Source organism: Astyanax mexicanus, chromosome 23 (assembly GCF_023375975.1).
Source record: "Astyanax mexicanus isolate ESR-SI-001 chromosome 23, AstMex3_surface, whole genome shotgun sequence".
NCBI classification, from domain to species: domain Eukaryota; kingdom Metazoa; phylum Chordata; class Actinopteri; order Characiformes; family Acestrorhamphidae; genus Astyanax; species Astyanax mexicanus.
The window spans coordinates 27,620,424-27,635,140 of NC_064430.1; the positions used below are offsets into that span (position 1 = coordinate 27,620,424).

Consider the following 14,717-nt stretch of genomic DNA (forward strand, 5'->3'; position numbering starts at 1 on the left):
ACAATCTGATTGGTTGAGAAGTGTTCGAGCCGTGATGATATTTGCGATAACATCACGGCCTTCTCACACTAAACCTGTATCACTCCACCGACGCGTTGCCGAGTAACGGCGCATATACACAGTAGAGCTTAGAATCATCAACGGCATCAGCGGCAGCGTTAGCTTAGCACAGGCTAGCGCCCAGCCACAGCACGAACGACAGCCAGAACGCTAACCAGCCAGGCTAGGCTAAGCTAAGCTAATGCTGAGCTAAAGCAAGCTACGCTAACCTAACCACAGTCCAGCCGGCTAGCTAAAACCAACACCACCCAGCAAAACAAGCAGAAATGCTCAAAAATGCGCAGCTTTCACCTGAAGACGACTCCACAGAGCAGGAGAGGAGAGTATTAGCTTTATTTCACGGTTCTAACGTTACCATCTTCACTTATTCACAATTTTGATTTCAAGCTAACTTTCGTGGTGTTAGTCTGTGTGAACCATACACCGTTTTGTAGTTAAGTTTCAGTTCTGTTGCAGTTGTGGTGGAACTACTTTTTGGCGGAAGGCACAGTCCATATTAAAGCGCATTCATTCTTGATTTCTTTGACTTCATTTTCTTTTCATTTTATTTTCTTTATTCGCCTTTGACTCGTGCCTACGACCGAATCACAGCCGTGATGTTATTCGTGATAACACACTCCCTCTCGTGCTCCATTGCTTAATTCATTGCGACTTTATTACTAGAGACCGGTTAATTTCTAGATGTTTTAAATAAACTGTCTGTGTCTTTATGTGTCAGGGCCTTCAGAATTCTACCTATGAAGGCTGGTGCTACTGTGAGTTTGTTAATGGTGTAAAAATTGTGATTTATTTATTTATTTTTTATTTATTTATTTTTTATTTTAATGGGTAACTCTATTCCCCTTTTACTAGCATTGTACATCTGATTGGAGCATCAACTAAAAGCTGTATTTTGGATGTCTGGGGGTGAACAAAGGTGGGCTATTTGAGAAAAGTTGGAACTTGTTATCACTAAACAATAGGGGGCAGCACACTGCCCAAATCTATTTGTGATGATCTGACGAGCCATAGTATTTGAGTTCAGTTGAGTTGTGCAGCACATCCTTCAGCCACACGTGTTGCTTTTGTTATGGCAGGCTTTCAACCGGTATTATTCAGCAGGATAATGCTCACCCACACACAGCAAGAGCTTTCCAGGAATGTCTCAACCAGGTTGCAACACTTGCTTGGCCTTCCTGGTCTCCAGATTTCTCAATTGAATATTGGGCTAGAGGTTTCCAGCAGAGTACTAGAGCATTCTTTTAAGGTAGATTATGGTACAGTTTTCTGCAATAAGCATATATATTTTCACTCTGTAATGTATGTAATATATCATAACTGCATTTAATTATTTAAAGCTTCATTCCATTTCAACTGCTAGTTTTAATTACATAAATCCTCAAATAATCCAAAACATTGTATCGACTAGAGATTAGACAAAATATCGATTATTGCATTATTGCATTGTCATTTTCATTTGCTTTCATTCATTTTCATTTTATTATATTTTATTGATGCATGCCATCAAATATCAAAATATGTATTAAAACCGAAGTTACTGCTTAATTACTTTAATTATTTAATTGAAACAAAGTAAAGTATTGGAAAGGATACTTTATTGTAAAGTATCTATAAAGTATCAGAGAGAATATCAACGTTACCGTGGGCTAATGCTATTGCTGCTGGAGAACTAAATGGTGAACTGTAACGCTACTTCAGCTGAGTAAAATACATACATAAGGTGCATCGGATTATAAAGCGCCTTGATGATTTTTGGGAAAATTAAAGGATTTTAAATGCACCTTATAGTGCGAAAAATACGCTAATACCACCTCTAATACCGACTATTTTCCATGTTTTGCTTTATGGAGTGGTACCCTCTCAACTGTCCTTCGGAGTGCTGGAGATCAGATGGGTTCCTGATGGGTTCCTGATAGGTTTCTGATGGGTTCTCGATGGGTTCCCGCGCGGCGCTGGGCTGGAATAGCCGAGCTGCTCCTCTTAATGTGGAAACAGCACTAACGTTTTCTTCCCGCGCCTCATAAAGCTGACACTTCATTAGCCGACCCGCCACCGCACTTCACCCGCCATCCGCGGTGCCGCCCTCTCCTGCTGCACTCCACAGAGCCCAGATTTTAATTTTTTGGCTTAATGAAGCGTTCCCACCAGGCCGGGGGGAGGGGGCGGGGGCTTCGCTAACACAGACAGTCTCAACGCTTTAGTAAACAAAGCCACCGAGCATCAGAGAGGACCATTCACTCAGCTCCTCACAGAGAACAGAGGGTGTGTGTGTGTGTGTGTGTGTGTGTGTGTGTGTGTGTGTGTGTGTGTGTGTATGCATGCATGTGTGTGTTAGTATTCTGCTTCATTTGTTTTACCCATCAAACACAGCACATTATAACCACTAGTAAGAAAATGCCTTTGTGGCCTTCATCTTTATAGAGTTATCTCTCATTCTCTCTCTCTCTCTCTCCTGCTCTCTCTCTCAATTTCCTGCTCTCTGTGAGTTCAGCTCAGTTCAGTGTTTTTTTTGTTGTTTTTTTGCGTTTTTTTATCATGCAATTGTTAGGCTCTTACTAAGGTGTTGCTATGGGTTGGAGGATGGTTGCTATGGTATATGCAACGGTCGATAAGGTGTTGATAAGTAGTTCCTATGTGGTTCTTTGGTTGTACCTTCTATGGTACCAGCTATGTGCTTTCTGTAGTAACTCCAGTGGTTGCTAGAGTGTTGCTTAGTGGTTCTCCAGTGACTCCTAGATACATTTTTATGGTATCCTGGTTGAATAATTGAGTAGTTGCTACATAGTTCTTATAGTGTTGATAAGTGATTGCTAGGTGGTTGCCATGGTGTTGCTCAGTAGTTACTATGTGGCTGTTATGTTCTTCCTATTGTATCTAGTAAATAGGTGGTTGCTAGGGTTTCTTGGTGGCACGTCCTATGGAATCCCGAGTGATTTCTATGGTGCTGCTAAGTAGTTGCCTGGTGGTTTTTTGTGGTGTTGCGAAGTGTTTGCTGGTGGTGGTACTTTCTTTGGTATTCAAAATTATTACTAAGGTGCTGCTAGGGGGTTGCTCCGTGGTAGCTATGTGGTTGAAATGGGTGGTGTTGCTGTTTAGGTGTTCCTGTTCCTAGGTGGTTGCTTTATTCCTCCTACAGTTTCTGTGGTGCTGCTAAATGTTTGATAGGTGGCTCCTACGGTGTTGTTAAGAGGTTGCTATGGTATCTTAGGTGGTTGCTCTGCTTTTGCCGCCGCTGCTGTGTGTGTGAGACTGATGTCTAGACACCCGCTCTGTGTTAGGGAGATGGTTGTGAGGGTATCAGGTCTGTGTGGACCCCGGCGCTCCTCCCCTGCCTGCTCTCTCTCCTCCCCTGATAAACACTTCATAATTAGGAGTGAGAGAGTCATTTGTGGAGTTTCTTTGGTAGTTGGTTAATTACAGAGTGTCTCATTATCCTGGATGACACTGATTAGCTTCCGTCTCCGTCTGCGTCTGATTAGGTGGAGGTGTGTGTGTAATGTGTGTGTGTGTGTGTGTGTGTGTGTGTGTGTTCAGTTTCAAAGGATTATGACAACAGTAATGACTTCCTCAGTACATCGCTCCCAGTTTACCCTCGTCCTGTTTCACCTGCTTCACTCACTGACCTAATAAAATAAATACATAAATGGTTACTCACCATTATATTGATTATTGGAGTGTAATAAAGCTTTATATGTGTGAATGTAATGATGATGTATGTAAGTGATTACAGTATTAGAGTGAAAAGATAATTTTACTGGCGAAAAACTGCGTGAATGAAAGTACCCTATACATTATATTAATTTGTATTTATTTTATGCTTTTTTTTATTGGCCAATGGGGAAGCACTTTTACAGGCTCTTGTACCTGAAGGCAAAGCTTCAACCACACACTTGTGCAGCTTGATTTAGGGCATGTAGGTGCAGTGAGGTGCAGACGCTATGGCCCAATGTGCTTGGGCAACTGCCCTTTTGCCGTCCTTGGCTGATATTGCCCTTCCGAGGGAGGGGAAAAAATAATATAGGCAAATATGATTTCATATTTCAACAAGATTTTCTTTATAACTCGTAATTTTAATTGAAGTTTTGTAAAACAAAAAACGTTTTCAGAGTCAATCATTCAGATTTAGACACTTTGAGAGATCAAAAGGGAGGGGCGCGGGCGTAGCGGGGGACACGCAGCACGCTTCACTAGAAAAGAAAAAAAAAGCGCAGCACACGACCGGGCGGCGCTTCAGACGACTAGCAGAGACAGGAGTTTGAAGATGGCGTGGGAGTAGAGTGACTGTCCTGAAGGTGAGCTTGAAATGTAGCCTTCACAGAATTACAAGACATGATCACAATCAACTTCTCTAAAATCCGATGTCGTCGAGTTTAGGACGTTTAGTGATCCTAAATAATATGACAGCACCTACTGTGCCTCGTTTAGGTAGCAAAAAAACCCCGACAGCCAGCTAGCTTGCAGTCAACGTTTTACACGGCTCAGGTTGTTTTGTGGGAGGCTAATTTTATCAAGCAAGATGAATGACGGACATAAAGCACTATTCGAATTATTCACATGCACGTTGTGTTAATGCAGAAAATTCGAATACATTTTTTTGCATGACTCAAAACACCCAGAAAGCATGTACTAAGTTTCTTATTTAATCATGGATGTGTTTTGGTCGTTACGTGAATTAATCAGAATGTAATTTAGCATTCTTTTAAGAACCAGGTGCAGTCTGACTTTTGGCGGATCAGTATTTTAACTGTAGTTTAGGGTACAGCAATAATGTTTTATTTTGTATATTCTATTTATTGTTGATGTAAAAGTTGGGTTTGTGCACTGCTGTGTGTCCTTGTGTGCGTAACAAGCGGAGATGCCAAGATAGCAATGAGTGTCTAGGCCTTTTTTTTTTTTTTTTTTAGTATGCTAGAAATTTATCTGAACACATCTCATTTCTAGACCATCACACCCATCAGTATAGATCTATACACCAGTATTGTTTCCATTTAAATGATTCAGGCGGATGGCGTGAACATAGACTGTTGGCTGGGTGTAAGATAGCAGTGAGCATCACACTGTGTGTGTGTGTGTGTGTGTGTGTGTGTGTGTGTGTGTGTGTGTGTGTGTGTGTGTGTGTGTGTGTGTGTGTGTGTGTGTGTGTGTGTGTAAGTGAAAATACACACTGGTTCATAGTTATGCGCCGTCATGGACAGCCTGAGTGCCTTTCTCCATTTTCCCGCCAAATGCTGACCTCCATCCACTGGGATACTTACTGGTTTTGAACTGGTGTTGACTTTGAGCTCATTTAGATTACTCCAGAGTGAGAATCGTACATTTTCAGTGTCTCTCTCTCTCTCTCTCTCTCTCTCTCTCTCTCTCTCTCTCTACTTCTCTTTCTCCACCTCTCTCTCTCTCCCTCTGCACCCAACCCCCCACCATCCCTCTCCCTCAGGCCACCATTAACAGCCCACTCTTGGCTGCAGGCTTTGGCCTGTCTTGTGTAATGGTGTGTTTTAGTGTCGTTCCAGGATTGTGGATGTTTGGGCGTTCGAGGCTGCTGTCTCTTCTCCCTCCTTCCCTATCTCTCTCTCTCTCTCTCTCTCTCTCTCTCTCTCTCTCTCTCTCTCTCTCTGTCTCTCTTCCCCCCAGTGGGACCGTTTTAGCAGAACACGTCTGGCTGGCCAGTTTTCTCCCTCTCATTGGACAGCAGCTAGTCCATCCAGTAGCCTGGCAAGGGAGCTGCTTTGGGTTATTTTTAAACTCTGGAGGGAATGTTTGAATGTAGAACAGGCAACCCGTGCATTTGACATGTGAATGTGAATCTGGCAGATGTGCTTTACATTGTTTAAGAATGAAGAATGTCCTGATGAATGGACCAATAGAAATAATCCAAAATGACTTGGAATATAGATTTTGTGTTTCTTGCGTGAAGGCTTTTACGTGCTACTGTAAAGTTACTATCAGGATTCATACAGTCATAAAAACCTGGAAAAGTCATGGAATTTGAAAGTAGCAACTTCCAGGCCTGAATAAGTTTTGGAAAAATAAAAATACCCAGAACGTTTTGAAAAAGTCATGGAAATTTGCTCAATAAATCTTTGTGTTTGAGTTTATTGATGGAGAAAATCTATTTTGAGCTACAAAATACATTAGCTTAAAGTTTATTCAGTAATTTAGCCCTACACAATGGAGCTCTCAGGATCTGACACACACATTTTATTATTATTATTATTATTATTATTATTATTATTATTATTATTATTATTATTATTATTATTATTATCTTTGTGCGTCAACATTTTATCTAATTTATTTTACACCTACTATAATCAATTTTTATTATAGTTTTAGCTGATGTGTGGCTTTATTGTCCTTGTCTGCACTGATGTTTTAAAAATTGTATGGTCATGAAAATGTGCCTTAAAGGCATGGAAAAGTCATGAAAAAATCATGCAAATGTGTAGGAACCCTGTACTATTATGATAGCAATATTTAATATTTAACCCTAGAACGTTAACGGCGGGTGATTTTCACCCATACAATTTTTTTTTTTCATGTGCTTTTCATTGTGTTGCTGCTGTCTGAGTTGTATGGGACTTTGGGGAGCTTCAGGGCTCAGTGAGGTCAGTAATGTTATGGTTGATTCCCTCCTCCCATCTATGTTTTTTTTAAGAGTCATGCGTTGATCTGACGTTAGTGATACAGAGAGTAACATATATTTTATGGGTGTAATTTTTTCTGATGTTAGTGTGTTTGTGTGTTTAAATCAGGTGCTCACATGTCCCAGGAATTGGTGGACCAAAGACCAAGGTCCCAGCAGCATTATTTTATTTTTTTTAGCTAGAACATTACCTGTTAACGATTACCTGATTTTCCTATAATTTTTCTGCTTTTTTTATAGGGTCCTCCATGGTACCTTTTTTTTAGTTTTATGTGATGTTGTATGTTGTAAAACTAAAGAATGGTTCCAAAACTTGTTATACAGTGTATTTCCAAAGTTAGTGATTGTGTTACTAATTTTATCGTTAGTGTTCTAGGGTTAAATACACATTATTATAATTATATATTATCATTGATTCCTTTCAGCAGTAAAAGAGTGTGTGTGTGTGTGTAATGCTACTCAGTTTTGATACTTTAGGGGCAGTTCGAAAAAAAAAAAAAGTGACTTTACATGTTTCAAAGGAGGCATGGACTAGTTTTTACTAGTGCTGGGCGGTATATCGGTTCATACGGTATACCGTACCTCAGTTTAGAACCGGTATAGATTTTTCACATACCACCATACCACTGGAGGCACTGCAGAGCGCTGTGGAGAAGCACTCAGTGTAGAACAGCACTGCCAAACGAGCATGCTGGGGACAGCTCGCTAGGTTGCGTTAGCCAGTTAGCACAACAAGCTTGAGCCTGAGCTCTGTGGAACCAATTTATACTCCTGCGCCGAACCTGTCATAGTCACAGACCTACATAGTCACAGACCTATGTAAAAGCCCAGTCATGCAAAAATATATAAAAAAAATAATAAATAAATAAATAATAATAATAATAATAATAATAATAATAATAATAATAATAATAATAAAAATACTGTGATATACCGTGAAACAGTCAGAATCTTGAAAAATACAGTGATATACGTCTTTGGTCATACCGCCCAGTGCTAGTTTTCACCCTCCTAGTGTTGAGGGCGTTGCTAGTAATGGAGGAGTAGGTGTTCTGAATAAGTGTATGAGAAGATTAGCTTTCCAAATTGTGAAGAAAATTAGAAACGGCCTGTATACAATACAGTGGCATGAACTGTATTAAGTGACAGGAGGTGTTTATAATATAGGTTAACTGATCCACTGTGGCATGTGTATAGCACTGTAGCATTCACCGGAAACGTAACTCCCCTCTGGCATGCCCAATGGCCTGTAGGGCACCGCTGTTATGCCTTTGGCAGGCACCCAATGTGCAGCGGCTCCAGAACATCCCACCAAGTTATCAGTTTCCAAAACTGCTGCCATCCTTTGGCAGACACTCTATTATCATGCCCTTTTGGACATCAGTCAAATCCTGTCCTTTTGCAGATTGATGCAAAACTCTGCATGCAGTTATACCTCAGGCAGATATATAAATGATTGCAGGTATTATCCAGATTTGTCACCAATCAGGCATTTTAGGAGCAGATGGGATTGTAGCTTCAGGAACCTATGAGTTTGCAGAATCTACAGAATCTTTTTAATTGTACAGTCCACTCCCCCCCATTAACCTATGCTCAATCGCTCTGATATTGTAATCAATTACATAGTGATTACTAGTGCATCTCAAAAAATGAGAATATCATTGAAAAGTTATATATTATCATTGGAAACTCATATACTGTATTATATAGGTGTATCACACACAGAATGACCTATTTTAAGACTTACAGCCAATTAAAACCCACAAAATCAGTATCTCAGAAAGTAGGAATATTATGTAAGGCCAATTGGTACTTTTGACAGTGTAGGCAGTGTTCCAAGTCCTGCTGGAAAATGAAATCCTCATCTCCAAAAAAGTTGTCAGTAGCAGAGGGAAGCATGAACTGCTGTAAGATTTTGTGGGAAAACAAAACTGCACTGACTTTAGACTTGATAATAATGTGGATCAACACCAACAGATGACAGACATGTGTCTCCAAACCATCACTGATTGGTGGAAACTTCACACTAGACCTCAAGTAGTTTGGACTGTGTGTCTTTCCACTCTTCCTCCAGACTCTTCTCCCTCAATGATGATCAGTGATCTCATCTCATCTCATCTCATCTCATTGTCAACCGCTTAATCCGTGAAGGGACGCCGGGGGGGCCGGAGCCTATCCCAGCAGGCATCGGGCGGAAGGCAGGATACACCCTGGACAGGCCGCCAATCCATCGCAGGGCAGACGGACACAGACAGACAAACAGACACATTCACTCACACCTAAGGGGCAATTTCAGTCAAGTTCCAATTAGCCTGAACGTGCCGTCTTTGGACTGTGGGAGGAAACCGGAGGAACCCGGAGGAAACCCACGCAGACACGGGGAGAACGTGCAAACTCCACACAGAAAGACCCGGGTTGCCCCAGCCGGGAATCGAACCCAGGCCGTGTTGCTGTGAGGCGGAAGTGCTACCCTCTGCGCCACTGTGCCGCCCATGATCAGTGATGGTTTGGATAAAGAGACATGTCATCTGCTGGTGTTGATCCACTGTGTTTTATTATCAAGTCTAAAGTCAGTGCAGTTTTGTTTTCCCACAAAATCTTACAGCACTAAATGCTTCCCTCTGCTGACAACTTGAAAATGAAACATGAAAATGCAGATTTCATTTTCCAGCAGGACTTGGCACACTGCCCACACTGCCAAAAGTACCTATTGGTCTTGAATATTATTTAAATTTTCTAAGACACAGATTTTAAGGTTTTCATTGGCTGTAAGCCATAATAACCAACAATAAAATAAATACAAATAGCATAAAATAGATCACTCTGTGTGTAATACATCTATATAATATGTGGGTTTCACATTTTGAGCTGAATTACTGAAATAAAGTTCAGTACATTTCAATGATTTTTTTTTGAGATGCACTAGTATTACCACCATATTAACTATATGACGAGTATATAGAAGAAACTTAAATTTAAGAAAGTTAAAGGAATAACATTTAAATAGAGGTAAAATAGTTGAAAGTGTGTTTCTGCATGGCTCAGAGTTCCTCCAGTCGTGTTGCTGCTGTAATGATGCTATCACTCCTCCTCTATCACAGCTAGCACATCATTTGTCTTTTTTTTTTTTTTTTGCAGTATTAGCAGAGCCAGCTGCTCTCGTCTCTCGCTCTTCCTTCTCTCCACGCTAATAAATCAATAAAGCCTGGCTTTAGTCAACACTGATATCACTCACTTTAAACACGTGCAGAGCCTGAGTGACAGCAGCACACGGCTCACGACTGCTCACGGCTGCTCGCAGCTTTTCACAGCTGCAGGAATTACCATAATCTGGAATGTTAGCATAAACTGTAGCAGAAGCCTAATCTTTTACTTTCTCATAGTCTGGGAGGTTTACATAAATATAACACACTGCATAAACTGCAATATTAATATAATCTGCCTAAACTGGAATTCTTGTATTTGAGCATAATATCAAAATGCACTATTTGTCCACTCTCAGCTTAAAGACCACCACTCTCAGCTTAAAGACCACCACTCTCATCTTAAAGACCACCACTCTCAACTTAAAGACCACCACTCTCAGCTTAAAGACCAACACTCACAGCTTAAAAAGCACCAACATAAAACCAACATATAAAACCTAAAGACCACCATAAAGAACTTATAGACTGCCACTCACAGTTTAAAGACCACCACTCCAAACTTACAGACCAGCACACAAAACCTAAAGACTACCACAAAGAACTTAAAGACCACCAATCAGAGCTTAAAGACCATCACTCACAACTTAAAGACCACCACTCACAGTTTAAAGACCACCACTCACATCTTAAAGACCACCACTCACAGCGTAAAAAGCACCAACATAAAACCAACATATAAAACCTAAAGACCACCATAAAGAACTTATAGACTGCCACTCACAGTTTAAAGACCACCACTCCAAACTTACAGACCAGCACACAAAACCTAAAGACTACCACAAAGAACTTAAAGACCACCAATCAGAGCTTAAAGACCATCACTTACAGCTTAAAGACCATAATTTAGAGCTTAAAGACCACCACTCACAGCTTAAAGACCACCACTCACAGCTTAAAGACCACCACTCACATCTTAAAAAGCACCACTCACAACTTAAAGACCACTCACAACTTAAAGACCACCATTCACAGATTAAAGATCACCACTCGGATTTTAAAAGCCACCACTTAGAACCTAAAGACCAGCACTTACAGCTTAAAAATCACCAATCATGGCATAAAGACCATCACTCAGAACTTAAAGATGACCACTCAGAGCTTAAAGATCACCACTCAGAGCTTAAAGATCACCACTCACAGCTTAAAGACCACCACTCACAGCTTAAAGACCACCATTTAGATCTTACAAACCACCACTCATAGCCTAATGATCACCACTTACATCTTAAAAAACACCACTCACATCTTAACAATCACCAATTACAGCTTAAAGACCACCACTCACAGCTAGAAGACCATCACTCACAGCTTAAAGACCACCACTCATATCTTAAAGACCACCACTCACAGCTTAAAGACCACCACTCATATCTTAAAGACCACCACTCACAGCTTAAAGACCACCACTCACAGCCTAAAAATCACCTAAGATCTTAAAGACAAGCACCACAGACAGCATATCCCTACTGATACCACCACAACCAGATACCACACACACACACACACACACACTATGCCTCTCTCAGAATGCCGGATGTCGAGTGTTTATGTATTCAGAGTGGAGCGATGGCCGTTTTAGCAACATTACAGCCACTTCCATCCATACTTTCATAACCTCTCTCTCTCTCTCTCTCTCTCTCTCTCTCTCTCTCTCTCTCTCTCTCTCTCACCCATGCAGCGAGGTGCACCTGCTTCTCTGTTTAACATTCATGAGTGTGTGAGGCCTGTAGCATCTGTGTTTCTGCCTCCTCCGCACCAACACTAATGGCCCAGCAAGTGTGTGTGTGTGTGTGTGTGTGTGTGTGTGCTTGCGCGTGTGCGTGGTACAATGCTGCATTCAGTCTCTGACAGCTCAGTTCCTTTTAGCTTTTTGCTCAGGCTCTTCTGGGTTCATCTATTAAACACCCTCTATTCACTAAATACACAAACACACACACACACACACTTATCCTTTTATGGTACGTTACCGTTTTAACTTGGATTGAAAGAGAATAAAATATCTCTCTACCTCCCTTTTCCCCTCTCTCTCTTGCTCTCTGTAACTATTTTTCTCTGAATCTTTTTCTATTCATCCTTTTTATTCTGTCTTTCTTTCTCTCTTTTTGTATCTTTCTCTGTAACTTTTTACTCTCTCTCTCTCTCTCTTTCTCTCTCTCTGTAATAGTAATATGGATGGGTAGCGTAATCTTCAGTAGATGCTTTAGCAGGTCCACTTAGCCATTAGCTATTAGCGGTGTAATGAATAGGCCGGGTTTGGCTGAGTGACCCGGTCCCATGCTCTAATCGATGTTGGACTCCGACCCGAGGCTTTTTAGCTCTGCGCTGGAACGCTGTGTCTCCTGAGTAATAGATATTAATCTTTAATTAAAAGGTGGCCCTCGGGCCGTACGCAATCACTGTGTTTAGTTTGGACGTGTGTGAAAGTGTGTGTGGATTTGCGTTGCTAGGAGTGGGCATGGATGGCTTGGGTGTACATTGGTATACGTATAGGTAGATAAGAGTACAGATGAGTATGAATGGGTATGGCTATGGTTAAGTATATAGATGTGTATGGATGAGCATAGGTACATATGAGCATAGATGGGTATGAATATGGATTAGTATTGATAGGTGTAGATATGAATATCTATAGGTATAAATGGGTATGGATGAGTACAGATGGGTGGGGTAATGATGAGTATGGATCTAGATGGGTATGGATGAGTATAGGTCTAGATGGGTATGGATGACTATGGGCATGGATGAGTATAGATGACTATGGTTATGGATGAGTATAGATGGGTATGGATGAGTATAGATGGGTATGGTTATGGATGAGTATAGATGGTACGGGTATGGATTAGTATAGGTCTAGATGGATATGGATGAGTATAGGTCTAGATGGGTATGGATGAGTATAGATAGGTATGGGTATGGTTGAGAAAAGGTATAAATAGGTATGGATGAGTACAGATGGGTATAGATATGGATGAGTATAGGTCTAGATGGGTACACATGAGTACAGATGGTACGGGTATGGATGAGTATAGGTCTAGATGGATATGAATGAGTATAGGTCTAGATGGGTATGGTTGAGTATAGATAGGTATGGGTATGGATGAGAAAAGGTATAAATGGGAATGGATGAGTACAGATGGGTACGGGTATGGATGAGTATAGGTGTAGATGGATATAGATGAGTATAGGTTTAGATGGGTATAGATGAGTATGGATGGGTACGGGTATGGATGAGTATAGGTCTAGATGGATATAGATGAGTAAAGTTTTAGATAGGTATGGATGAGTATAGATGGGCATGGGTATAGATGAGTATAGATGGGTACGGGTGTGGATGAGTACAGATGGGTGGGGTATGGATGAGTATAGATCTAAATGGGTGTGGATGAGTATAGGTCTAGATGGATATAGATGAGTATAGGTTTAGATGGGTATAGATGAGTATAGGTGGGTATGGGTATAGATGAGTATAGTTTTAGATGGGTATGGATGAGTATAGATCGATATGGGTATGAATGAGAAAAGGTATAAATGGGTATGAATGAGCATAGGTCTAGATGGGTATGGATGAGTATAGGTGGGTATAGATATGGATGAGTATAGGTCTAGATGGGTATGGATGAGTATAGGTTTAGATGGGTATGGATGAGTATAGATGAGTATGGGTATGGATGAGTATAGATCGATATGGGTATGAATGAGAAAAGGTATAAATGGGTATGAATGAGTATAGGTCTAGATGGGTATGGATGAGTATAGGTGGGTATAGATATGGATGAGTATAGGTCTAGATGGGTATGGATGAGTATAGGTCTAGATGGGTATGGATGAGTATAGGTTTAGATGGGTATGGATGAGTATAGATGAGTATGGGTATGGATGAGTATAGATGAGTATGGGTATGGATGAGTATAGATGAGTATGGGTATGGATGAGTATAGATGAGTATGGGTATGGATGAGTATAGATGAGTATGGGTATGGATGAGTATGGGTATGGATGAGTATAGGTGGGTATGAATATGGATGAGTATAGATGAGTATGGGTATGGATGAGTATAGGTGGGTATGAATATGGATGAGTATAGATGAGTATGGGTATGGATGAGTATAGGTCTAGAGTATGGTATATCTGAAAGCGTTTCTTGTGTCCTTTAGTTGTTGAATCTTCTCTTCTACTTTTGTTCTTTTCTTTAATAGAAATCATATATATATATATATATATATATATATAGACTCAGCAGAGACTCGTAACATAATCCAAAAACAATGGATTCATAGCTATTTTTGATTATATATATATATATATATATATATAATCAAAAATAGCTATGAATCCATTGTTTTTGGATTATGTTACGAGTCTCTGCTGAGTCTCTACTATTGGTCAGTATGATGAACAGACTGATAATATTGATCTCTCTCTCGCTATCTGTTTTTTTTTTTTTCTCTCAGTGGGTTCCGGTTCTGACTGATTTTCAGAGGAGGGATTCTCTGTGGGGATTTGTTCCTCCAGAAGCTTCCTCTGCCACGGCGCTGCAGCCCCCCATCACCTTACACCTCGGGGACTATAACCTGGACGGCTTCCCAGACGCTCTGGCCATCCTCCGCAACACCAGCAACAAGTGAGTGACCCCAGAGAAAGAGAGATAGAACAAGAGAGAGAGAGGGAGAGAGAGAGAGAAAGGGAGGCCTGTTCAGTGTTTAACCTCAATAAGAGGAGGATCTCTTGGCTTGCTGTGTGGGTGTGTCTGTGAGGTTTTTTAGATTCAAACAATGCAATAAAGTAGCCTTGAATTAGACCCTCATAAT

The 14,717-nt window shown here is 40.8% G+C and overlaps 1 protein-coding gene across 1 annotated transcript in view; it reads left to right on the forward strand.

Annotated features, from left to right (window-relative positions):
* The window catches only part of itfg1 (integrin alpha FG-GAP repeat containing 1), a 215,490-nt gene that overhangs the window by 87,317 nt on the left and 113,456 nt on the right, over positions 1 to 14,717 (forward strand). Inside the window, exon 10 of the mRNA XM_049470889.1 lies at positions 14,361 to 14,530. Coding sequence (XP_049326846.1) covers positions 14,361 to 14,530 — 170 coding nt within the window. The remainder of the gene's footprint in view (positions 1 to 14,360; positions 14,531 to 14,717) is intronic.